The 27,569-nt window shown below is 40.0% G+C and overlaps 1 protein-coding gene across 1 annotated transcript; it reads right to left on the reverse strand.

Moving 5' to 3' along the window:
- Window positions 1-986: 986 nt before the first annotated feature.
- Window positions 987-27,477, reverse strand: hnrnpub (heterogeneous nuclear ribonucleoprotein Ub). Its single transcript, XM_057822793.1, has 14 exons — window positions 26,896-27,477; window positions 25,731-25,845; window positions 20,477-20,556; window positions 16,287-16,426; window positions 16,076-16,175; window positions 13,811-13,923; window positions 12,279-12,542; window positions 12,084-12,203; window positions 11,867-11,995; window positions 11,613-11,781; window positions 8,185-8,469; window positions 7,856-8,121; window positions 4,302-4,439; window positions 987-4,199 (listed from the first exon to the last, which is right to left on the reverse strand). The coding sequence occupies exons 1-14, from the start codon at window positions 27,326-27,328 to the stop codon at window positions 4,149-4,151; spliced, it is 2,403 nt and encodes an 800-aa protein (XP_057678776.1). The 5' UTR covers window positions 27,329-27,477; the 3' UTR covers window positions 987-4,148.
- Window positions 27,478-27,569: the final 92 nt, after the last annotated feature.

Raw genomic sequence — 27,569 nt, forward strand, 5'->3', positions numbered from 1 at the left:
TTGTAATTTAATTTCGGACCCAGAGGATTTTTAATTCATGACCCCTGGTCTAGGTCATACAATTCTGTCACCGTATATTGCCTACCTAAAAAATGCTGCATTCATATGTAGATGTACAATATGAATATTTAGAATGTTTATGTGCTGAACTCATTGGTTGCATTGACAGCAATAGACGCCCGACCTTTTTTAAACGTGAGGACTCGCAGTGAATGAACAAGTTTCAGTGCCGTTGACGACAATAGAAAACAGATGCATTGGAACCGGGAGGGGCACCTAGTCAAAACAGATTAGACGTCTGACGCCGTCAATGGCAGCCAACGACTTAACTCTCTTGACGGCAATAGATGTCAAATCCATTTTCAGGGTGATCCCAGTTAAAAATGGATTACACGTCTATCGCCATTAATAGAAGTGAATGAGTTCAATTTGGGTGAAAATGAATACATGAAATGGGTGTGTGAATGTCCTCTTGAGTGAAAAGAGTCTGATTTACACTTGATTTGGGGAAGTCTTTGTCCCTAGTAATCAAAACTATACAGCACATAGAATAGCAATTTTAGCAATTTGCTGCTTAATAGGAGGAAAAACAAAATATATTTTGGATTTTTGATTTGAAATGAGTTTAACTTGCGACTAAAGATTGCCCATTTTAAATTTGTATTGAGATATGAAATTAAGCACAATACACAACTTCCATAACCGTATTGAACTTTAATGAAGCTGAGACAAAAAAGATGCAAATGACAAACGGTCACAATGTTGGTTAAATAATATACAACCTGGAACATAAGCAATAAAAAACTTAAAATATCGCATCTTTTGAAACCTACATTCGAAATTTTTTAAGATATAAAAAAGACATTTAAACAGTACAGTGTAACACACAGTAGTACTAATGGAAACAAACACTGCACTGCAGTACTATTTTTTTTTTTTTTTTTTATAAAGAGTATTTACATGCTAGTTTTTTTCTTGCAACATCCCTTTTGATCAGGCAAAAGTAAGTCCCGTGTACTGAATGTGTAAGGAACAGAAGTATTGTTTGGCAATGGAGAAACTTGACTTGCTCATGTGTGGATTATAAATACATGAACTGTGTAGCCCTTTTTTGCTGGTGTAGGATGAGCGAGCTGATTGGCTTACTTTGTCTCTGCTATACTGTAAACATGCAAATTTGTGCACAGGTAAAATCCAGTGCTGTTAAAAAAACTAAGCAATATCCAGTGATCCCTCGCTATTTTGCGCTTCAAACTTCGCTCCCTCAGTCCATTGCAAATTTTTTTTCAAGAATAAATAAATAAATGCAGTTTTTTATACAGCTGTCCTGATCCAATCACGTAGTCTTGCACTCCTGCCGCTTTTCTTGGTCAGGCAGTGGCACTGGAGTTGCTTATTAAAGTTAATGATGATTGACAGACGTTAAGGTTTGATCTTGCCAGAGACGTTTGGAAGCCGAAACTTCAAAGTGGCGCATGCGTCAATCATCGTTTAACTTGTTAAACAGTTGATGTGGCAACTCATTGTAAGTGGGCAGCTTGAGCAGATTTGAGTGGACTCGCTCAATGAAGCGTTTAGTAAAGACAAGCCTTTTTCTACTATATTGTTGTTCAAAAATAATTCGGTGGGACAGTAACGTGTTTAAAACTTATACTTGAAGTGCTTAAAGTGCCTATGACAGCAAAAAGCATGTTTATTTCATATTTCATGCAATATTTTATGCTCCTGAATGAAATGGACCGATTGGATGCGCGTGGAAGCGATCGATATATTTATTCAATTTTTTTTTAATCCCGTGCCATGAAAATGAGTGACTTCCGGCCAGAGTCTGGACTGAGGAAGAAGGCGAATGTGATGTCAGCGGATAATCTTTGCTATACAGCCATTACTATCGTATGCAGAAGGATTCAGCTGATTTTGCGGATTAATTAGTTTATTTTTTGCGTCACGCCAGCCCAATGTGCTGCAGGGTTTTGTTGCTACACCAAGGAGAGATGTTTGATGCTTTTTGGATTTCCAAAAGATTCTGTTCACCGAGAAGAATGAGCAAAACAAATCAGACAATCAAGAGACCATTGGATGGATGACGAAGTGAGTACGCTACGTGTTTTATGTTATGTCAATTACTGGGATCATGGTAAACGTTTCAATAAGGAGGTGGCTTGCATTTTGTGGGTGACACTGCTCCTTGTCCACCGAGAAAGCCACTCGGCCGACGACCGGCGGCTTGCTGCACACCACGGTCACCGGCTGATAAAGGCGTGCCCACCTATAGAGCGCTATTTCCAGATTGGGCTCGGGGAGCGCCCCACTCTTGTCTCCGGTTCTCGATTGTGTCGAGACTTCTACCCCCCTCAGCCCTCTTCACGTGCCCCCCTAGAGAGCACTATACTCTGCTTGGGCTCGGCCAGCCATGCGCTCAAATGCCGGCCAGTTTGTCCACTGAGAATGCGCCATTTTTGGCGTTCATTCCCCTCTGCATCCCTGGCGACGAGCACGGCCTGCCTGCCGTGGCAGCAGCAGAACGACGAGCCGAAACTAGCTCGCCGCTGGGGACTGGCCGATCGGTGAAGGCTATCACCCCCGCTTCTGTTTGCGACATGAGTCAGGGTAGTTTTGTGTGATTTTTCGTTTTCGAAAGGCGAGGAAGAGACTTGCAAGAGCCACTCAGTTCGGGTTAGCATGTCGCCTAGTCCCCCCAGGAAAATAACAAGAGCAGACCAACTCCAGTGGCATAAAATACAGTTTGGGAGGTTAAAGATGTTTTGTCCACTAAGCAGTGATTTAGCCCTGTCGTACTGAATAAATCCATTTTTAACACAAGACTTATTTGTCATGACCATCCAATTTATTTAGCAATTGGGGAAAAAAAACTAGATAAAAAGAATCCTGTAAAAATACTGGAGAGATTAAAAAAAAAAAAAAAAAAGACATTTTGCTGCTTAAGGTCGCATTTTCCTCGTTCTGAATCTTCCTCCTTCATTGGGATGAATCCTAAATCACTGAAATCGTTACTCCGCCAACGTCATCATCCAGATGGAGGCGCTAGAGCGCTATAATGACAGGTGTAGCTAAACGGCAGATTGACTCATTTCTCGTCATCTGCGCTTTGCCAAATTGTTGTAGATAGTGGAATTGTCTCAAAATATGATTTTAATTTCCATAATAATGCAATTTTTTATGGTGTCACAGGCACTTTAAAACTATTTGTTAAAATATATAAATGTATTTTTTAAATTATACTTTGGGAAGTGAAAAAATGTCTCATATGTATCGCAAAAAAAATATTTTTGGGAGGTGAGGGGGCGCTACTTTGTGTTTTTTTTCACCTAACGCGGCAGGTCCTGGTCCCCATTAACCGCAAAAACGAGGGATCACTGTACTGCTTTTGATTCTAAACTGTTTTTTCTTTTACTTACTCATTTCTATTTTAACATTAACATTTAAACATACTTAGTGAGTGTTCACGTCTGCTTGCTCTTCAAACAAATGCATCTAGAGCATAATAAAAGGCACACCCACAACATTATATGGGTGATATTTTCCTTTCTAAATGTCAGTTTCAAATAGTGTAGCGCACACAATAGGGCTGATTAATTAATAATGAGGGCCAGTTTAGATCTCTACAAATAGGCCATTCAAAGGTGTTTTACACCTTTGAACATAAGTCACAAGCCAGTCGTAAACAAGGAAAGTTGTGTTTATTGGAAGTCTATCAAGTTGGAGTACAGTTTCGGGAGGGGGCACAATAGAAACTTACTGCTTTTATCTGCTGTTTTGTTTGTTTTACCGACAATATCATTAGATGCCACAATGAGAAAACTACTCAAAACAAATATTTACAGTGAATACAAATGAAGCAAATGGAGAAAAAAAAAAGTTTCTCGTTCTTGATATTACAAACTTTTTCTTTTTAAAACATCATTTAAAAGTGGTGAGAAACAAAATATACAACAAAAGGAAAAAAAAAAAAAAACATCCACACGTCTCACGTTGCCTGGTCTGCCACTGGAGCGGAATGTTGACCATGTTGCTCGTCTTATTAATGCAGGCTCTTATGAAAAATTGCGTTGATGGTGAAGGAGTGATGGTCCGTGGCAAAAGTGGTTTTCAGTGTGGCCATCAGTCCATTGGTAAAAGTAAGAGTCTTAGTAATAGCTGGGCTGATACTGCTGGCCCCATGGCTTCTGGTTCCAGAACTGCAAAAAGAGGCTTGTTTAGACAAGTTATATCTTAAAAATAAATAAATAAATAAATCTAGGTGTTTTTGCAATAAACAGCTGAGAAAGAGAATCACTGACCCCTTGCTGCCAGCTCTGGTTGAAGGCCTGCGCCTTGTCCATGCCGTTCCTATTCCCAAAACCGCCGCTGTTCCTGTTGTTGCCAAAATTGCCGTTCTTGTTGCCGTAGTTTCCTCGGCCGCCGCCTCTCTGTTGAAACTAGGGGTGAAACAATATATCAAAAATGTGATATCTCGCCCAAAAGGTTATCGATATGCTCCCACAAAGAATTGATACAGTGGTATGAAAAAGTATCTGAACCTTTTGGAATTCCTCACATCACCATCAAATGTGATCTGATATTTGTCAAAATCACACAGATGAAAATACAGTGTCTGCTTTCACTAAAACCACTCAAAATTTTAGAGGTTTTCATATTTTAATGAGGCTAGCATGCAAACAATTGACAGAAGGGGGGAAAAATAAGTGAACCGTCTGCCTAGAAAAGTCTTGTCTGATTGGCTATCTAAAGACCTGCGATCGAGGATTGTTGATTTGTATAAAGCTGGGAAAGTATACAAAACCTCGAAAAGTCTGGATGTTTATCAATCGACAGTCCGAGAAGTCTACCAATGGAGAGTTTGGCACTGTTGCTTCTCTTCCAAGGAGTGGCCGTCCACCAAAGATGACGCCAAGAGTTCAGTGCAAAATACTCAGAGAGGTAAAAAGAACCCTACAGTGTCTGCTAAGATTTACAGAAATCACCGGCACAGTCCACTATGTCTGTGCACACATCAACTATATGTAAAACTATGGCCGAGAATGGTGTTCATGGGAGGACTCCACGGATGAAGCCACTGCCATCTAAACAAAAAAAAAAAAAAAACACGTTTCATGTGTTTCATGTTTAGTGTATGCGCTTAGTGCCGCAAAAAGGCACTTTGACACTCCTCAGATGTTTTGGCAAAATATTTTGTGGACTGATGAAACCAAAGTTGAATTGTTTGGGAGTAACACACAATGTCATGTGTGGAGGAAAAATGGAACAGCTCACAACCATCAACACCTCATCCCCACCATGAGGCATGGTGATGGGAGCGTCATGATTTGGGGCTGTTTTGCGCCTCAGGGCCTGGACAACTTGCAATCATTAAACGAAGAATGAATTCAAAGGTTTATCAGACTTTTTTGCAGGAAAACCTGAGGCCGCCTGTCAGACATTTGAAGCCAAAATGAGGATGGATGCTGCAACAAGACAATGATCCAAAACACAGAAGTAAATCAACTTCAGAATGCTTTCAGAAGAACAAAATACACGTTCTGGAGTGGCCAAGTCAAAGTCCAGACTTGAACCCAATTGAGATGTTGTGGCATGACCTAAAGAAAGCGATTCATGCCAGACATCCCAGGAATCTGACTGAACTGCAGCAGTTTTGTAGAGAAGAATGGGCCAAGATTATTCCTGTTTGATGTGACAGACTGACCTGCAGCTACAGGAACCGTCGGGTCGAAGTTATTGCTGCCAAAGGGGCCCCACAAAATATTAAATGTGATGGTTCACTTACTTATTTTTCCCCCTTCTGAAATTGTTTGCATACTATCCTCAGTAAAATATGAAAATCTATAAATGTGTGGGTGGTTTTAGTTAAAGAAGACACTTTTTTCATCTTCGTGATTTTGACAGAGATCACATTTAATGTTGATTTTATGCAGAAATGTGAAAAATTCCAAAAGGTTCAGATACTTTTACAAACCAATGTATTTAAATAGGTATCACTGTTTAAATAAGAAAGAAAAAAACAGGCTAATAAAAAAAAAAAAAATCTTCCATTGGAATAGTATCTACATTAGCTAGCTGGCTGCCATTGACGGTGCTAGAAATCCAATTCATTTTGACTGGATTGGACGTCTAACACCTCTACAACATCGCGGACAGTGCCTTTGGATTGCCAGACCGGGCTGGTGGGCCCCTTTTTTAAGAATGGGTACCGGAGGGTGTGTTCCAATTATAGGGGGATCACACTCCTCAGCCTCTCTGGTAAAGTCTATTCAGGGGTGCTGGTGAGGAGGGTCCGTCGGGAAAGTCAAATCTCTGATTCAGGAGGAGCAGTGTGGTTTTCGTCCCAGCCGTGGAACACAGGACTAGCTCTACACCCTTGACTGGGTCCTTGAGGGTGCATGGGAGTTAACCCGACCGGTTTACATCTGTTTGGTGGATTTGGAAAAGGCGTTGGACCGTGTCCCTCAGGGAGTCCTGTGGGGGTTGCTTTGGGAGCATGGGGTACCGAGCCCCGTGATAAGGGCTGTTCGGTCCCTGTACGACCAGTGCCAGAGTTTGGTCCGGCAGTAAGTCAGATTCATTCCCAGTGAGGGTTGGACACCACCATGGTTGCAAATTGTCACAGATTCTGTTCCTAACTTTTATGGACATTTCTAGGCGCAGTCAAGGCGTTGACGGTGTCCGGTTTGGTGGCCACAGCATTGCATCTCTGCTTTTTGCAGATGGTGTTGTGCTGTTGGCTTCATCGAGCCGTGATCTCCAACTCTCACTACAGTGGCACCAGAGAGTTAAGCGGTTGGGATGAAGATCAGCACCTCTGAGCCTGCCCTCTCCGGGTCGGGGATGAGATCCTGCCCCAAGTGGAGGAGTCCAAGTATCTTGGGGGTCTCGTTCACGAGTAAGGTTAGGAGGGATCGGGAGATCGACAGGTGTATCGGAGCAGCGTCTGCAGTCATCCTAAAGGCAAAGCTCTTGATTTACCAGTCGATCTGCGTTTCTACCCTGAGCTATGGTCACGAGCTGTGGGTCGTGACTAAAAGAACAAGAGCCTGGATACAAGCGGCTGAAATTAGTTTCCACCGCAGGGGGTCTGGGCTCTCCCTTAGAGATAGGGTGAGAAGCTAGGTCATCCGGGAGGGACTCGGGGTCGAGCGGCTCCTCCTCCGTGTTGAGAGTAGCCAGCTGAGGTGGCTCGGGCATCTGGTTCTGATGCCTCCCAGGAAAGGTGTTCTGGGCATGTCCCAACAGAGAGAAGCCATGGGGACGACCCAGGATATGCTGGAGAGACTATGTCTCTTGTCTGGCTTAGGAACGCTTTTGGATCCCGCCGGAGGAGCTGGTTGAAGTGACTGGGGAGAGGGAAGTCTTGGTGTCCCTGCGAAAGCTGCTGCTCTCGCGACCAGACCCTGGATTAGTCCCATCAATGGCACTGATACTAGAGCGTTCAGTCAGATTTTGTGTTGGCATTTACAGGTTGATTCCTGTTAATTTTAGGGCTTGTTGATTTTGAGTCACTTCCAATTCATTTGGAGACATTCTTGAGTCACTTCCTTTTCAGTAACCCAAACTCAACAGGAAATGACCTGTAAATGCCCCAAAATCAACAAGAAGTGACACATAAATGCCCCAAAATGAAGTTGTTGACTTGCATTGGCTTTCACTGATGGCCATAGACGTTCAATCCGTTTGAACTGGGAAGTTCAAACGGTTCCTCCCAGCTCAAATGGTTTGGACGTCTACTAGTGGTAAACTCATTCGAATTCACAGCAGACGGATTAAAATAGTTCGTTTTTCTGTTTATTTGTTGTTTTGTAAGTTGCATGAACTTTCCTAAACTTTGACGGAAGTCACCAACCTGGTTGTGATGTCCTCGGTTTCCACCGCGATTCATGCCGCCACCTCTGTTCATGTTGCCTCTGTTCATTGGGCCACCTCTATTCATATGTCTGCCTCTGTGCCCCATGTTACCCCTCATGGGGCTGCCTCTGGGGGATCCGCCCATGCCGGGGCCGTGACCGCCGCTGCGGTTGAAGTTGCCGCGGTTGTTGTAACCCCCTCTGAAGGCAGGGTGTTGCGGGTATGCCCGAGGTGGGCGGTTAAAGCCACCACGGTGGTTTGGGCCTGTGAAAAGGGGAACAAGTCAGCCTTAGAAACACAAACACACTGCCTTAACGCTTCTCTCACCTCCTCTGAAGTTCCCACGGTTCTGGAAGCCCCCGCGACCGCCGCCACCTCTCTGTGGGGGTCCGCTGTTGCGGCCAAATTGGTTCTTCCCTCCGCGACCGCCTCCGCGGTTCCCGCCGCCTCGCTTGGGTGTCGTGCTTCCCTGGTTGGGCTTCTTCTCGGCAGGCAGGGCCGTCTTGCTTTCCTCTTTGTACGTTTCCAGTATTTTGCCGGCGTCGTCTCTCGGCAGCTCGGCGAAGAGCACCTCGTTGAAGCTCTCGCCCTCCACGGGGAAAGAATAGAAGCCTGCGACGAGGAACGCAAAAACCTTCTTAGCACTCCTTAACAATTATCATGCAACAATTCAAAATGGAACACAAGTACTCACACGCAAAATAATAATAAAAGAACTGAAATCTCACTAAAGCTAGTAGGGGATGCAAGCCTCACAGTACAATAAAATAAGTGAGACAAGACTCACGGTAGTGCTGCAACGATTAATCGATTAATTCGCGTAACTCGATTAGAAAAAAGCTTCGAATCAAATTTTGCTGCTTCGAGTATTCATTTCATAGAGTAGTGTTGCAATTGTTTAGAAAGTGTTTGCATTTAGTTTTATTGATTTGGGTGGATAGTACTGTCCTCTAGTGGCAACAGTGAACATGACATAACTCATTTAAAGAGAATTATAATGGCACTGATGAGACCACCCCACCACCCCAGGCTAAGCAAAGGAGGGGAGCAGCCAAGCTCGAAATGGCCAGAGTGAGTACTCTTTTATAATAAAAAACATCACGCATTGGATATAGGACTGGACACTTGTATAAATTATCGCTCGTAAAATATATACAACAAATCCTCTAATCCCATTCATATTTGTGTCTGTTGGCAGAGCGAAAACTTATGATAGCACAATAAATGATAATTATTCTATACATTATTTCGCGGTCACGGTGTATCAGCTTCACAAAAAGAAATGCAAAACAAACCATTCGGTGTTTCCCACACCATCTGCTGCCGGTGTTTCATCAGTGTGATTGCCCCCCTCAATGATCGTTTCATTAAGCTGCATTGGCTTTTGTTTGGGCTCAAATTGATAACCCAAAACACCAAAGTTCATAACTCGCCTCGTCACCATTAGAAGAACGTTCGTTACGTCGGATTCATCGCTGCAACTAGAAACAAAACTGTCCGCCATCATCGTCGCCATTCAGTACTAAGCACTGCGTTTCCTAGTTGTGACGTCACGCACACAATATGCTAGATTTCAGGGATCTCGGGCGCCAGTCGTTTTAGCTTGACAATCGATCATTTCTATCTAGTTCTATCATTTTCTTGGTGTTGCGATGTGTGTAATTACACGAAGTGGCATGATATGAACCCAAAAGCCATGCGTTTATGGATAAATGATGAAATATTAGCATTTCCCCAGGAGTTGTAATACTCTTTACCATGGTTGAATCCAACTTTTCCCTTATAAGACAATAGAAGTTTTTGTTTGATCTAATGTTACTTTAATGCATTTGTAATTTAGTTCATAGGTATCTTTAGCAGTTTTTTTTTGTGGGAATATGTGTTTGAACAATTTGGTAAGAGCGTTGTAAAATAATGTTAGCACTTTACAGCATTTAAGCTAGCAGACTTTGCTTTGCAAGTTAGCCAATTACTCTTCTGTTGCACTTAGATCCTAATCTAAAAAAAAATTATACCATTGAGGTAAAGGTACACGATAATTATTGGTCCGATAATTATCGGTCCGATAATAAGAATTATGACGTCATCCCAATAAATACTAGTGATGCACGTTAATGCATTTTTCAACCGATACCGATAACCAATAATTTCCTCCTCCTTCCAGCCGATAACCGATAATGTCAAGCCGATAATTCTATCAAAAGATATATATACAATTTTAAATTATACATAGGAGCAAATGTGACTGCAAAAATAGAATTTATTGCTACGTTTTCCACATCAAATGTTAACAAGTAGTAAATTCCAACATCTAAACAATTTGTATTATTTGATTAATAACATTTACAAAGTAAATACTTAATTGCACAAAAATGCCTTTAAGAGGGGTTGAGGCGCAGGCGCAGGATTGGATAAAACTGCGTCTATTGCACACATTTGGTGGCTAAATCACGTATATAATTATCAGATAGCATTATTGGTTGCATTTTTAACAATCTGGATTATCGGTGTGACTTCATAATTGCCATTATCGGCCGATAATTATTGGTAACCGATATTATCGTGCATCTTTAATAAATACAATAACGTTATCAATAGACCCAATAATATCCAGTATTTTTTTGGAAAGGTGTCGGCGGATTGTGATGTGTGCGTTCGTTTTCACTCCTGTTTTGCCAGTTCAATGAATCAGTGACTGTGTGTGGTGCAGAAAGAGGGAGCTGTGCCGCAAATCAAGCGCTCCCTTCAGTGACGTAACGCTAAAACGACGGCAGTCTGCAGCATGGCCTTGGTAGTGTGGGATTTTTTAAAAAGTTGTCAGTGGAAAACGCTTCACTCACAATTTGTAACAAACGCAAAGCCGAAGTTCCATGAGGAGGGAAAAAAAGTGTCGAGCGACAACACATCTTAATGAGCCACATAAAAGATGACAACCGCTTTGATGGTGTTTTAAAAGAGTATGAGGATGTGCAAGCTGCGAATAAAGCTCCCCATCCAATACCAAAGCCAGCTAAGAAAGCCGGGGTTGTACCATTTAACAAGGCCTTTAAAAAGTTTCAAAAAGATGACCGAGGGCTATAGCGATCACAAACATGATCACAGAAATGATGGCGCTAGACAACCAACCCTTTTCCCTTTTCGAAGACATAGGATTCAGGCTTCTACTTCGTCATTTGGAGGCCAGTTTCATCATTCCGAGCCAAATGTTTACCGGCAAAGTATGATGAGATTGTCACACACTTCCATACTTCGATTGGCAACCATGCACGTTAGTTTCACCACGGACATACGGGCGTGTTATGTTAGTCCTCTCAGCAAGTGGCTGGACAAGAATTTTGTACAATGTAGAGAAGAAACCTCATGCTTTATTGAAAATGGGTTCCCTCACTTGCGTTTATATGATGGCGATATAACAATTATCGATATATAGGTGAGGAAATAATTCTACAATATTTATCCATACAATAATGAATAGAAAAACGAGCTTTTTTTCCCCTCCTTCTGCTGTGAATTGAATTGAGTATCGCTAGTACAGTTTTTGCACCCTTTTAAAAGTGAAATTTTATTTAAAATATTTTTAAGACCTTGAGATAAATTGATGTTTCCATCTTTACCACTAGGCGTCGCCATCACCATACAATCAAAATTAGCTACAAATCGAATCAATGGACAGGCATCATCAGTGAGTATGTCAACGATGTGCTGTAGATTTCTTATGATAGTATTAAAAAGAAAAATCATAAAGCGTGTTTTACCTTTCATTTTGAGAAGAGCATGTTCAGGAACTTCTTTGCCGTCACACATGACCTTCTTCTGGACTCTTTCCTTATAGTCATCCTCAGATGGGAATACTACTACAGCTTTGCGCTGGAAACCAGCAAACAAACACATCTTCCTCTTCTGGCCAGGGGCAGACAAGTTAGTCTGGAAGGCATGAAAAATACAAAAGTTAATATCTCTTTCAGCCATGACATGTCAGTGATAGGACTGCAATGTTTAAGAAACTTACATGATCCAGGATGTAGTTTCTTTTCTTGCGGGCAGCAATCTCAATGAACTTTCCCAAGAAAAGAGGTGCACGCTGGGAAATGGCAAGCAGTTTGTTGTACTCTTTCGGTTGCCGATTCGGAGAGTTTATCTGATCAAGAAGGATTCAAGAAGGAACATTAAGTTGACGTATATGCAAATAGAGAGACAATAGAAAGCATTATATCTACACAACTGACCATCATTTTTTCCACGATTGTATCACTTCCCAGGATGTAGTATTTCCCAGGATTCTCCTGGACGTGGTTCTTCACCCATGTTGTCTTACCCGAGCCTGGTAGACCTACCATCACTATGATCTGCAATATTGAGAGACGAGATTAAAATATCCACCAATGAGAATTTGGACTCCCTAATGACATTCCGCTGCCTACCTCACAGTCTGCCTTAGTCTGCGGCCCGCGGGGCCCACGGACACGCTCATTCACGGGAACTTGCTGAATGAAGGTGAACCCCGCAGGTGCTGGGAAGTATGGAGTCTCCATCTGACCGAAGTTAAATTCCACGGCGCAGTTGTGGCACATGACATGAGGGAAAAGAGCCTGGCCGTTCAGCTCGTCTTTGCTCACACGGAACGCTTCTGCTGGCTCCCCACCGTTCTTGGAGTAGGATAAAACCATTTCAGCCCCATCCAAGTCCTGAACAAAGCAACAAAGTGCCTTTTTAGTGTGAAGACAGGTTGTAAATATTGACATGACTAACAATTATGACTTAAAGGGAACCTCGGACTTAGACTTGTAGGCTCTAATAAGCCACATTTGTTCTCTTTGACTAAAATATATTAGAAAAACATTCTTTTCGTTGATTTAAAAATCTATAATATTTAGTACGTTTTGACCTACGGAATGCGCCATGTTTTACGCACGCAATGCACGCTGAGGGTGATGGCGCGGTTGGGCTGGACTGGGAAAATAGCTGTGCTAGCTGGCAAGTGAAGCTAGTATGACGACTGGCATGATTTTGTTACATTCTGCTGCTGTTCAGATTGTTTTGTTACAGAGATGTGGGATGAGTTCCCAAACGACCTACCTGCATTCAATTCCAGCTCATCAGCAGTGACTTTAAACCGATCCTAGGCGGCTTGATGAGATATTGACTTGTTGCCATTTGACAGTTTGTATATCACTTCTTTGATAGTTGAATCATTGCCTTGTTTTTTTTTCGTTTGTCTGCCTCTCACCGTGGTCCCCCCCCCCCTTTTTTTTTTACTGATCCCGACCTACTGTCACGGACCCTTTTTATGTCACCCTTTTTGCGACCGCGTGTTTTGTGTTCAAAAAACAATTTTTTGCTATCCCCATGTTCTTGCTGTCTGAAGTGAGCCACGTTTTCCATTTCCATGGTCAAGCCAGTCACTTTCTTTTCATTTGGGTTTCTCTTTCAGGTTTCACCACACAGACAGACAAAGCATGTGGGCTGCGATTGCTTTATAAGGAAAAGCATGACTAACGTCATTCGGAAGTATAGTCTTGCAGTCTACGCGCTCGTCTGTCGCACGACAATCGCTGGTTCGAATCCCGCTGTAGACCTTCTTTTAATTGCTTTTGCTACTCGTTTTGCGAAATATCAACAGTGCTGTCCTGCTCGGGTTCAAATTGGAAGGGCAGAACCGACAACATGTTTATATAGGTAACGAGTGACACTGTGGAAGTAAAGCAGCGCTGCCCAGTGACGTCGACGCCCAGATTGCATTGCGTTGTCAACCACAATGGCGATCTACTAGTGAAACACATTTTTAAAAAAATTGTATAAAACCAAAAAAACATTTAGAAGGGTTTGAATATCAAATTTTTCTAACACACACTGACATTTTTCTGTAAAAAAACTACGTCTTTTTACCCGTGCATCCCTTTAAGATTTGATTTAATCATGATCCAGCAGAAAAAAAAAAAAAAAAAAGTCTTACAGCTAGGCAGCAGATGACGTCGTTCTCACTGAAAGTTTCACCAAAGTCCTCCACTATTGCGTTTGTTGTCTTCTTCCCCTTGCCAGAGTATGCATAGGAATGGATGCCATCACCTAATAGGACATATGATATACTTTAGTTATTTGTTTTACTGCCATTACAATGCTATAATGTTCTGAAAGCACGTTTCTTTAAGGTACCAAATATCACAGACCTCCAGACTAGTTTTGGGCAATTTTAAGATCAATATCGTAGATTGATAAAAAAATAAAATAAAATAAAAAATATATATATACAATTTTGGTCAGTTGTGATATAGCCAAGCGCTCAACCATGGGGGAAATGCAACCCGACTAGTTTAGCAAATAGTAAGCAGTCTCAAAAAGAGTAAAATGTGGATAATTTCTAGCAGTTTTTTTTATACTCCCAATTTAGGTGAACTGTAAATTAGAGGCACAAACAAAGATAAGTACACATTTGAAATGAAATAAAAACTATACCAGAATTTCTGTGTTTCCAAATACCTGTCAGCGTAATATTATTATGCAATGGTAGACGCCACTTACGTGCTAAAAAACATTAGCTTCACATTGTGGTATTTACCTCTCACAAATAATTAATGTTCACACAGAAACAGCTTCAAAATGGTCATAGGCAAAATGAATACATCAAAAATAACAAATAGGGCTGCAACTAAGAAATATTTTCATAATTGATTAATCGGATGAATTGGTTAATTGGATAAATGTCACTTCTTTCCAATTACCTTCACAATTTAACGAAGTTGTGTTAGGCAAGTTGAAAGTAACACTAAAGACATAATAGATAACTTCCTGACATAATGGTAGTTTACAGCTGTACTGTTTTAAGTACATAAAACTTGAAATTATGTCAATGACATTTATTTTCTGAAAACTGAACAACAAAATCGAAAAAGGAGGCATATAGTAATGAATCAGTTTTCTCTATCAAACAGTTGTACATAAATACAATCCAAACTTAATTTCAAAGCACACTCTATTGTATGACAATATACAATTTCAATGGGAGCTTGTGTTGAAAGGAGACTAAGCTGTTATAGGAATGGCTTTATGTGTGTGGTTTCTTTATAAAAAGAAATGAGACAACTTTACAATCTAACAAAAACTCAAGCGCTAATATGCTTCTCCAAAACACAATACAAACGGACGCTTGAGACACTGATTAGCATAATCGCTAACTAGCTTAGCGCTCCTTGCTAAGTAGTAACGTCTCATCAACAAAAAATACAAACAATACAATTGGGACTGCACGTAGCTGCCGGCAAAATTTGATTCGTTAGCAACTAATTTATTAATTGATTTTAATCAATTAGTTGTTGCAGCCTTAATAACAACACTCTTAAAAATGTATGCTCTTTGATTGCTGCCCCCCCAAATAGTTATAAGCTTTATTCTACTATTACGCTTGTCTCGTGTTATTACTTTTACAAAGCGCTACACTGCCTCCCAAAGGCTAAGGTGCACATACAATCAGGGCTTTTTAACAATTCCATGCATTGATAAGTCTTGATATTTTATTTGTTATGATTGACTGTGAATGACTAACATACTGACACCATCACTCACTTGTTATTGAAGGAGATAGCATTGTTGCTTCTTTAAAATGTTTAACTGGAAAATGAAACATGTGTCCAGCCTGTCTTTACCATCACTAAAAATCTTTTACCAAAACAGACCCAAATTTGTGAGCCATCGTTATTTTTTTTAAAAATTCCTTAAATGGTTCAATTCAATTATTTCTGTGTTTTAGTTATTCACTTTGTATGTTTGTAATGCTGGGTCTGCTGTTTCAAAAACTGAATGTTTGTGAGGCAGGCTAATTTTATGCTAATATTTACTTGTTAAGTAAACAAAAAGCTCAAACACACTTTTATATATCGTTATGTTCTCATTGCAGATTCTTTAGAACTGTGTAAAACGAAAACAACTATAGAAAAATCAAGTTAAGAAAAAGTTTAGCGATTTTTTTCAAGCCACAGCCCAGCTCTAAAACAAACAAAACACACAGAGTTCAGTGAAGGTGACTAATAAAGCCTAGGGAATTGATTTGCAGCGTAAGTCTAAAGATGACCTTCAATATACTATTATCAGGAGAAGCAATTACAAAGTTGTGTGTCCAGTCTATTCTAACAAATACAAGACACAATACATTTGCCTAACATTTGGCAGATAATATAAGTCTGACAAAGAACACTACAATCTGAGATAGATTGAGGGAACCCACCCAGCAGCAGTGATGAAGAAGAGAGCGACCAGCCAACTTGAACGTCATGGATTTCCATGTTCTTACTGGAGATGTGCTTCACTGGAATCTTTTCTGTGATCTGTTAGGCATATAAAAAATAATTCTGATATACGTTTTTTTGAGCAGAACTAAAAGTGATACGTCTCTGCTTTTCACATAAGTCCTACAATCCATCTCACAATCACAGTACCTTCATTTCAAAGCAGACTTTGCCTTTCTTCACCCCATATGTGGCCTTGCCTCCAGACCAGAGGTAAGCAAAACTCTCCATTGTGAGCGACGAGGCACTGAAGCGGTCCCGCGACACCTTAAAGTGCAGGTCGCAGTTGTCTACGGGCATAGCAGACATTAATAGTTGCATTCATGTAAACATGAAATGATTTGTGTTGAACTCATTCACTACCAAAGGCATATAAACAATGTTGTTTAGAGCTGCAGCTATTATTTGAGTAGTCGATTAATCTATCAACTAGAGCTGTCCAGACTCGTCGACACGATGACGTAAATCCGTCGACGAGCTCAACATCCCGTCGACGGTTAATGAAGGGTTAAAAAAATATATGCATGGAAAGTTCAGAATGTCGGATGCTCTGTATGCAAGCAGGGAAAGCGGCACAAAGCCAAAAAAAGTGCACCAGAGTGTCCAAAACATTGACTTATTTCAAAGAAACAAAGGAGGGTACACTCTTGTGTCCTGTCTCTTCAATGCCAAGCTTGGCTGCACGTCGGCCGTGAATAAACACCTCAAGCGCCGTCACCCAGTTTGTAAATTTTTTTTGGTTTTTTTTTTCATTTTTTGTACACCAGAGGGTGCTGTCGCCTTACTAAATAATGATGTTTCATTGACGATGGGCCTATAAGTGCTATTAGTATTGTTCTTAATGCTAATTGAAAGGTTTATTTCATGTTATGGTTTATTTTATGGTATAGAAAATTACAGTGGGGAGAACAAGTTTTTGGTACACTGCCAATTTCCCATTGGCAGTGTATCAAATACTTGTTCTCCCCACTGTATATAAGGTTAAAAGGTCATAAATATATACAGTATATACAGTGATTGCACTCAAGGGAGAGATTGTCAATGATAGGTAATAATTTAAGGTAAAGGTAATTCATATAGGCAATTCATTGATATATAAATAAGGTTTCAAAGGAAAAAGGTGAAAAGTTTTTGTTAATTTCTAATTGTGTTGTTTTATTTGTGTGCACCGTAGCTCTTACAGTGTGTTTACATCAAGGATGGAATAAAAGTTGTAAACCATCAGTTAAAGAGACCATCTTTCCAATCGGGATGCTACACTAGTTAATTCTATCAGCATTTGCACTCAATGTTTATTTGTGATTTATTATTGTTATTTACGTGTTTATTTGTACTTAAATAAATAATTTAAGTTTTTGTGAATTGATAAGCGTTTAGTTAAAAAAAAAATTAATTATTAGATTAATCGACTAATCGTAAAAATAGTCGGCTGACTAATCGGGAGAAAATTAGTTGTTTGGGACAGCCCTACTATCAACTACTTCGTTGGAATAATAGGATTAGAAACATTTAATGCGTTGCAGACTAAATTTTAGGAGATGTAAAACAAAAGTTTGCCGAGATTGCACTTTCAGAAGAGCATTAAATGCAGATACAAAATAACTATGCAGAATTGCACTTCCATTTGAGAATACTTGAGCTTAGCCTCAAACGGTATTAAGAAATAAATAAATGATGATCTAAGAACATTAGGCTAACTTGCATAGCAAAAGTCCGCTACTTTAAATGCTATAAAATGCAAACTTTTTTTTTTTTTTTTTTCAATGGTCTTAACAAATCGTTCAACCACATATTCTCACAAAAATGGCTAAAGTATAAACTTAATTATGAATGCTTTAAAAACATTAGCTCTAACAAAAACTTACCTTATTGGTATTATTATGAACAACCTTTTTTCGTCTTAACAGGGAGCAGCAGGATTCAGACATGTTAAATGAGTTATGTCATATTCACTGTTGCCACTAGAGGGCAATGTATCTACCCAAATCAATAAAACTGAATGCAAACACGATAAAACATTACAAAGCCACTCTAATTATTTTAAACGAATACTTGAAGCAGCAAAATTTGACACAAAGCTTTTTTCCAATCGAATTACTCGAGTTAATTGATTAATCGTTGCAGCTCTAATGTTGTTTAAGATGATATACTGATCATAACCGAAGAATGAAAAAGAGTAGAAACAAACTTACTTTCTTGATTTTTTTTTTTTTTTTTAAAGAGTTGTCCAAAATTATTGGGTAGCCGGTCGATCAAAGCATTTTAAAATGATATTAGATAATATTGACATTAGTTTTACATTATCAGTTTTGGATTGGATTTTGTCTTTAAAGTGAATGTAGAAACCATCTGCCTTTTGCTTTTGCACAATGTTAGCACTGCAGTTATGCTTGTAGACTATTAAGACATCTCCAAACTGAGATGCTTGGGATTTGTTATGTCAGCAGAACATTTGCAATAATGGTGCTAAAATTAAATAAACAATAAATGATTGAAAAATAATGAATTATAAACTCTTAACATATAATTACTTTGTTACCAGAATGTAAATAGTCACTAAGAAAAATAGAAAATAGTCAAATACAAAAATCTGTGCAAAAGCCCATTAAAATGCATCTTGAGAATTGTCATTGCATTGGCATGTCCTATGATTGCCTGTCTGTATTTGTAATTCTTTTGCCTGGTATACCACACTCACCGCTGTTCCAGCGATTGAGTCTAGCGACCGTCCGGCGGATCAAATTCCGAGGGCGGAGCAAGCCACAGCAAACAGACAGCGGAGTGGACCAATCAGTGACGGGCAGAAGTGACGTTGTTAAAGCGACAAGTAATTAGCGTGAGAGGAGAATGGAGAAGTTTATCCAACATGGCTAGCGCGAGCCATGTTGACTGTTGTCAAGGACTCGTTTCGATGTGTTTTTGGGAATTTAAAACCGGTTTTACCGCGGACTGGAACATATTCTCGGCTCTCCCGTTTGCCATCTGTGTTGTTGTAGACACGACTTTCGGCGCGCAAGAGTGACATTACTCGTTAAGAACACGTCACGCAAATAAACGAATCTGATTGGACGATTCATTTTGTACCTGGCTCGAGAGGCCGTTAATGGGCTGGGTCCCAGACCATTTCTCACAGTGTTTGAAAAATACAGGGAGAATAGTCTGGCTGTGCCAGGCAATAATTCTTTGGTCCCCCCCCTAGTGGCTCTTCGGGGTAACTACTGTAAGCGTGATTTATTCTGAATGATTCTTATCATTATGGACATTTTGGCTCATTTCAATTTATTTAGGACATTTTATTTTCTATAACTTCAGTTGAAGTTCTCCTATTTTTCACAGAATATTTCATTTGGAAAACCTTGACATTGTTACATTTATCATTATTAAAACATCCAGTGAGGTATCACAATACAATTAGCAACACATTCAGTGTACAACCGCATATATTGGTATCAGATTTTTGGAGTTGGTCAATATCGGGACATCGGTTAGAAAGTCCGTATTGGACAACTCAAACATTTTTTTTCAACTGATTAAAGATCGGAGGAATCAAATCTAAATTCTGAGTTCATGTCGCCACAGAACATAATATTCCATGGCTCTTGGAAGAAGGGGATAACTTGTGACATGATGTTTGGTAGTGAATGAGTTAATGTTAAGTTTTGCATACCTATGCCTTATATGCCTACATGCGATTTAATTCTTTACTGACATGACGCTCTTGAACATAGCAGTCATGTAGATAGTCACACACAGTAGATGAAAAATAGAACAGATGTAAAAATGCTTTTTTTGTGTGTAAGCGAGCCTATAATGTGTGTCAATTCATGACAAATTATTTGGTAAAATGAGGTTATGATTGCTGTGCTAAAGCTGCAAAAGGCCAAGGAAGATATCTGATGCTATGTATAACATAGCCATGCAGTTAAAAACAGCAGTGTTGTGGTGTCATTACTGAAACTAATTGTAAGGTGAATACGCTGCACAAAAGACTGGGAAAACATATGGACAATTAAACTGCCAAATTTGTCTCAGACTCTTTATTTCAAACAGTAAACAGTTTAAATTAAAGGTCAGTGCAGTTTCTCAATGGCTTATAGCTTTCCACAGCATTTGACATTTAAACTATGTTTTGTAATTAAACCCCTGGACAGTAACTCTGTAACTGCCATGAGACGATATGGGACGCCAGAAAATTATCAACTGGAACGTCATCATTTCCAAGTTACACGTCTTCCAGACACTCAACGATAAACTCTTGCTTACCATTTACTTTTCTTGTTGGAAGTACTGGCTAGATTACACCAGCAGAAGGTTAAAAAAAATAAGAGTAGATGACTTACAGTTGTCCAAGCAGACCTTGGTGTCATCGAACTCTTCATCTTCTTCCTCCAAGGGGGGCACGGGTGACTTAAATGAAGCCCTGTAGGAAAATAAGACCATAGACATTCAATTGGATGATGAAGGTTGACGGCGATGCACGGGCACCACTTGCTGGAAAGAAGTGGGGAGAAAATGATGATACATTAGCGAGCCTCCAGGCCGCAGTGGGCAGTTGTGTATATTGTGCTCCTGGACAGACACTTACCTTGTGGCATCCAGTGAAATCTAAATGTAAGACAAACACAACAGCACCTCCGCAAGCCTTACAAAAAATAAATAGGTGTGAGCACTTGGTGCAGTCACAGTCAAACTTGAATAACTTTCTCATTAATGTTGTTTGGCTTTTTCTGTTGGACAAAGCTGACAAAACATGGACAGTGATACAGTGGAACCTCCAAAGTAAAATAGCCCAAATTTAAACTATCAGTTTTCTGCCTCAATTATACAGTAGAATGTGATGCCAAATGAGATTTTATTAAGTGAGCATCAAACGAATAAGACAACTGTTTCCTTGATAAAACTAAAGGATAAACAGAACTAGAAATATCAGACAACGGCACTAAAAATAGTAAATGTGTTATCTGCCGAGTGCAATACAAGCATTTTAAGGAATCATTGACATTAAACATTACAAAGCACATTAATGAACACACTTGTACTAACAGTAAATTCCGCTTTTATTACATTACTGACAGACCTAATTTATTAATAACAACAATTACATTACAGGGCTTGAGCTTTCCAAAATTATTAATTGCTTGTGCAAAAATGTATCCCTGTTAGGGCACATTAGCCAATAAACATACATTTTTAGGAAAATAAAATTCAGAAATAATCGCGATATATGAGGACTTGTGCCCCTTCTTGAAAACAATGTACCATAAGTTAAAAAAAAAAAAAAAAAAAGTAGTGATACCTCTACTTACGACTGTCTCTACAAACATTATTTTCAGTTTAAGACACGTTTAAATGGGAATATTTTGCCCCGTTACGAAAGAAATTTCAGGTTATGAGAGGCAAAAACACTATGGAATACTGTAAAAGATACTTACGTATGTACTATATTTTCCTCACTGTATGGTGCATTGGAGTATAAGACACACCTTCAATGAATAGTCTATTTTAAAACTATTTTCATATATAGGGCGCACCGCATTATAAGGCGCAGTAGTAGTAGTAGTAGTAGTAGTAGCAGTAGTAATGGTTGCGTTATGCATCCAATACATGGAGCTAATGTCATGCCATGAGTAAACAATATTGATCCATATACAGGGTGACCGCCCCCCCCCCCAATTTTTTTTAACATTCCCATAAAACCAAGAATGATAGGAGAAAAAATATTTATAGTAATTGAAACTTTAAAAATATGCCAATTAAGAAACAGTGATGGATATTTCAGTTTGTAAGAAATGACGTCCTTCAAACGTCGTCCTCCTGTACAAATGCAATCTTGAAATCTGCTGTTGAGATTCCTCAGATTCATCATCTGAGCTGTAATACTGTGAATTCCATCCTGAATTCACAATGGTTACTAAAATGGCACATTGTTTACTTGCTCAAGGTCACTGTCTCGCAGTGCTGCCACTTGCTCATGTCTGTCAGTATGCAAAAAAAAAAATAAAAATTTTTTTTTTAAAATCCTGATTTTTTTTATCAAGTCGTAAACAGCAGATTTCAAGAATGCATTCATGCAGCAGGGCGCCACTTAAAAGACATGCACTAAATTTTAAATGAAAATTCCATAACTGTTTCTTAACTCCTTCACTCCCAGCCATTTTCACCGGAGCAAGGCCATTTTACTGGATTTTGACTGATTTTGCACGGCCCACAAAAAATTCTGTTCTATTGCTATATAAACATGGAACCCACCAAAAGAAAGATCAAACTCTCTTCTTTCAGCAGAAAAAAAAGTAAGTTCATATGTTTTTCCATTCTTTAGAAATCAGCATTAGAAAATAGCTTAGTTTGAGCATTTTTCCAATTTCTGATGAAAAAACGGAGAAAATGAGCTTTTTGTAAACGCAAAAATTTCCAACATAATTTTGACTTTAACACGGCTATTTTTTGCTTCAGTGACATCCCAAACATCTGAATAATGTTTTCCTTTTACAAAATAACATGAACAACCAGCCAAATAGAGCTTTTGATAGCAAAGTAACAATTTATTCACACTTACATAACTGAGAGATGACGTTTGGTGGCTGCGACAGCGGTTAAACTTTTCCCTCATTGCCGACTGTCTCGTAAAGACGGATTTTTTTTTTTTTTTAAGTCTTTTTTTGTGGTGACCACTGTCTCGTTCGCCTGGGGAACTTATGTTCCTGGGGGGGAACTGGTTTGGCCGTGCGCGTTTCCGTGCAGGACACTCGAGCGTGCGGTGGACCTGAGCAGCAAGCTGCGGAGGGGTTCTGCTAACTTCCCTAATAAAGTTGTACTGTTTGAAATGGGTTGTGGGGTTTTAACAAATGCGCTACTGCCCTCCAGTGGCCAGTTTTATTGCTTTAAAATGGGTTTTGAGGCTTGTTTTTTGTTTCGGCGATAGATCGGAAGCTCTAGATGCTTCTTGTACAAAAAAACGCAAAAGACGTATAAATACTTTTGTGGGACAGTTAAGCATATAAAAATAGAACATCTTTATACGTTTCTGGGAGCAAATGAGTTAAATGGCATGTTTTAAGGTTTTAATTACTATGAATAAAGCATTTTTCTTCCTTTACTCTTTGTTTCATTGGATTGCTAAAGTTGTTTTGGGTCACCCTGTCGTTGTAGTAGCTTTATGCATCCACTAGCTGGAGCTATGCCAAAGGGAATGTCACGTCATGATTAACAATATACATATATAAGACGCATCTGATTATAAGGCGCACTGTCGGCTTTTGAGAAAATGGAAGGCTTTTAGGTGCGCCTTATTGTGCGGAAAATACGATAATTCCTGCAATTAAATGTTGCGCTATCAGATCTTGCTGTCTTATTGGTCATATTTCCCATCATGTCTCTGTAATGGGATTCTGCTCTCCAATTGGCCTATTGTTGACGTTTCAATTTCGGTGGTGCAGTATGATAACATGCGCAGGCGCAACGATGTTATTATGGATACTGCGGGTTGACGTCTAAGGCAAATGAGCACAAGGCTCGTCGTGTTTTTGTGTCACGAAGTGCTTAAGCACACAGATGATTTATTACTTTAGTAGCACATTAGAGCATAAGTCTCCTCGCAATTTTGTGTCACGAAGAATGAGTTAGGTGAAAGGCACCATCGATCTCGTGAAAGAGGACATTGCCTCAATCGAAAGGTAAGATTTTTTGGTTATTTTTTCACTGCATTTTCTTCCATTATCTACTTCATTAAAGGTATTAACGGTTAGGTATATGGAATGATTCAAATGTGTTTGGCTGCGGTTTTATTCCCTTTTTACCCCAATTATAGAAATTAATGGGGAGTGTCAGTAGTGCTTGGAATGGATCAGGGCCTTTGCATGTAAAACGCGTCTCTATTTACAACATTTTCGGTTTATGAGACTACTCCCAGAACCAGTTAATGTCGTAAGCAGAGGTACCACTGTAATAGCAAAGTGCTAGCACTCAACTACTGAATATACCTATCATAAAACTTCAGGTTGTCACATAACTAGTGCTAATTTGTTTGAATCCAGCTCCTCCCTGTTAAGACCAACATAAGGTTGTAAGTTTTTGTTTGAGCTAATATTTCGAGCTTTTTATGCATTCGTAATTTAGTTTAGAGATATATGTAACTTTTTTTGTAGGAATGAGTTTAAACGATTTGCTAAGAGTTACATCTCCTAAAATTTATTCTGCAACGCATTAAATGTTCCTAATCCGAGTACTCTATTCTTCGAACTAACTAGTTGGTAGATTAACCGACTACTAAAATAATCGTTCACTGCAGCTCTACACATAACTAATGACATTATTTTTCAGTCAGAGAAAATCATTGTGACTTGTGACCATACGAAGTAATAAATGCTTCATGTATTGCCATTTCATTTTTATTATTTGTTTATTAGGAATTAAAGAAATGCCTGAAAATTTAAGCTGTTATGATGGGCAGAGTTTGAACATCAAACAAATGATGCCATATACTGAATAACTTTTTAAAATGACGTTTCTGATTTGGAGGTTCCCCTGTAATTGAATAGAAAATTTGTGACATAACACAAGCTACAGTAATTAACCAAATCTGTAGCAGGCCCCTAAATTCCAGGAGGTTACTAACAAAATCCTGTCCATATGTATGTGAGGTAATGCTCCTCATCCAATCCTGGGCAAAACTAGTGTGTGCCATGTACTAACTGCCACTCAAAAATGCTTAAGCAACACTGTAAGCTAGATCCAATCATATTATTAGAGGGAAAGTAAGTCATTGAGAAATATTGACTTTATAACAGTAATTTTTAGTCTGTCAGAGGCAAATGATGTGATAATTACCTTTGAATACAACTCTTGATTTTGTGCCACCTGGCCTTCAAAATTACCGCAATGAGAACACTGATCAAGAAATATGTCTACACACCATGCGCACCATGCATGATACACCATCACAGGGGAAAATGGAAAAATTAACCAAATCTGGTTACACATCATTCACACCCGCACCATGATATCTCACACACACACAACATAATCCATGAGACAGAAACACAGAAATATCATCGACATCATACAAATAGGGTGTGTGGGGGGTGGGGATAATGAAAATTATTTATAATTGCGAGGCAAACGATGGACGGTCAAGAGCGAGTTCCTCCGTGGACGATCAGACTTTTACATTATGCCAACCCTCCTCCCACATTTCTCATCTACTACCCCGGGTCTAGCCCTCCCCTCCACTGAATATACTGTTTACTACGGTCCTCTGGGTTCTTTGAGAGCAGCCTTGAATCACCTTGAGGACACAACTGGCTTGGCAAAACATTGTGTTATGAGGAGCAGTTTTAAAGCTGACTTTAGAGAATCACTCCTGCTACAGAATTGCTGTGCATCCTAAAACAATGTGTATTAGATCAATAATGGTAAGGTTTTCTGAGCAGTCAGGGATAGCCCTCAATACATGTGAGAAAGTGGTTATTTCTTTAAAATGTTCTTAAAAGGCTAGCTAGGTATATGTGCATCGGCACTTAAAGCCAATACATATCAACAAAGCTATGATGGCACTTCAGGGATGCTGAAGGCCATTTTGCTCTGTCCCATCCTTACCAGCTGTATTTGTTCTCTTCAATAAATTCAAAGTAGCCCCTTCCATGTTCCTCCCGGCGTCTCTTAACACCCTTCTTATTCTTCTGATCAGCATTCGTGTCTTTGTCCGCATCCCCTTTGAAAATAGAACAAAGATATATAATGAGGTGCTCCTTTGGGAGAGGTCGGACTGGCAGTGGGGTTCTGTCCCACAAAGCCCGTTCCAGTCAGTTACATGTAGTCGACCATCATAAGCTAGAGAAGTGGAAACACCTCATGTTACACAAATGTACAATGATGAAAATACAACGAGTGACCAGAGTCTAATTACAATGCAAGCTGGTCCAAATGCATATTATAGAGCAGCAGGTTGTGGGGCTGGGGAGGAAACAATTTGGTGTATTAATATGAGAACAACCCCCCTGCAGATGATACAAAATGGGGACAAGTACATTGTACTTTAGTGGTAATGCACCATGCAAGGAAATGAGAACCTGCTAACTGCACTGACACCCCTCCCCCCAATTGTAAAACTGAATTAAAATGGCGGCCTCGAGCTATAAAACGCCAATTTGAAAGCGCTACTTCAACGATAAAACGAAACGAACTTACAAGAACCTCGTTTTTCCATTCATTATAATGTTAGCTAGTTATGCTAATTAAAGCTTTTAAACGTTTGAAATCCGCGGGCATTGGTTTCAACCCAAGAGGTACCCATTTAAACCCATTCATACATGAAACTGCGTATGCTAATGCTAAACTCATTGAAATATTCATTCATTAACGTATAGTAGGCTTTCAAATTCGCAACACCGACTTCTAAAATCGACGAAATAGCCGGTAAGCTAATGAGCGCATTAGAGCTTCGCCAGACAAAAGAAAATGAAGCTAGCAAGCTACTTAACAAGCAGCGTAATTCAGGCGCACACATTTTAAACAGCTATTCACTTATAATTTGACGGTGGGAATTTAATCTGAGGAAATAACAGCATTATAGGGTCGTACTTGAAGTCTAAACCTTTTAAACTCATGTTTATGCTCGCACAATTGCGTCAGTGCGAAGCTAACGCTTAGCCTAGTTAGGTCACGCCGTTGAGCTCAACATGGACGGTCTGAAATGCTGCGTTCAAATCCAACCAGGTTAAAGCAGGAAAAAATCTCCGAGAGCTCCATTCAGGCGACTCACCCTCGGCTGCCTGCTCCTCTAACTCATCGTCGTCTTCCTCTATTTTCTCCATGTCATCCACGTCCGGTTTGAGCATTGGATCCATGTCGTCGTCCTCTTCCCCGTCTCCCATCTCTTCGTCCTCGGCGGCGGCCACAGCGACGTCGCCGCTAGCCCCGTTCTGTTCTCCCTCGGCTTCCTGCTCGTTAGCTTCCATGCTTTCGTCTCCAGGACCAGCTTCCATCTCTTCTTCCCCCATGCACTCATTCTCGGCGGCCTGCTCAAGACCCTCATCCTCGGCGGCCTCTTGCTCCTCGGCCGCGGCCTCCTCTTCTAAGGCGGTTTGCAGGCGGTCCATCAGGTCGGCCTTTAGTCCCTTGTCGGAGAGGCCACGCTTTTTTAGCTCGTCCTTCAACTCGTTTACTTTTAGCTTTTTGACGTTGATCGAACTCATCGTGAACGATTTAGGTGGCGCAAATGGATTGCACTCGAAAAATAGAAATAAATAACCGTACGGCCTTTGTTTGACTTGATTGATGCGAACTGCGCCAAAATGCGGCCCGATTTGAGTTGCGCTTTGCTCGCGTGTAGTGTGGGCGGAGTGACGTCATTACCGTAATGCGAGAAGTGTGGCGCAAATTCATTTTGGATGGCCAGAGGCCATCTGGCCCTCTGCATCCAAACACAAAAAAACC

The sequence above is a fragment of the Corythoichthys intestinalis genome, chromosome 19 (assembly GCF_030265065.1).
Source record: "Corythoichthys intestinalis isolate RoL2023-P3 chromosome 19, ASM3026506v1, whole genome shotgun sequence".
In the NCBI taxonomy this organism is placed as follows: domain Eukaryota; kingdom Metazoa; phylum Chordata; class Actinopteri; order Syngnathiformes; family Syngnathidae; genus Corythoichthys; species Corythoichthys intestinalis.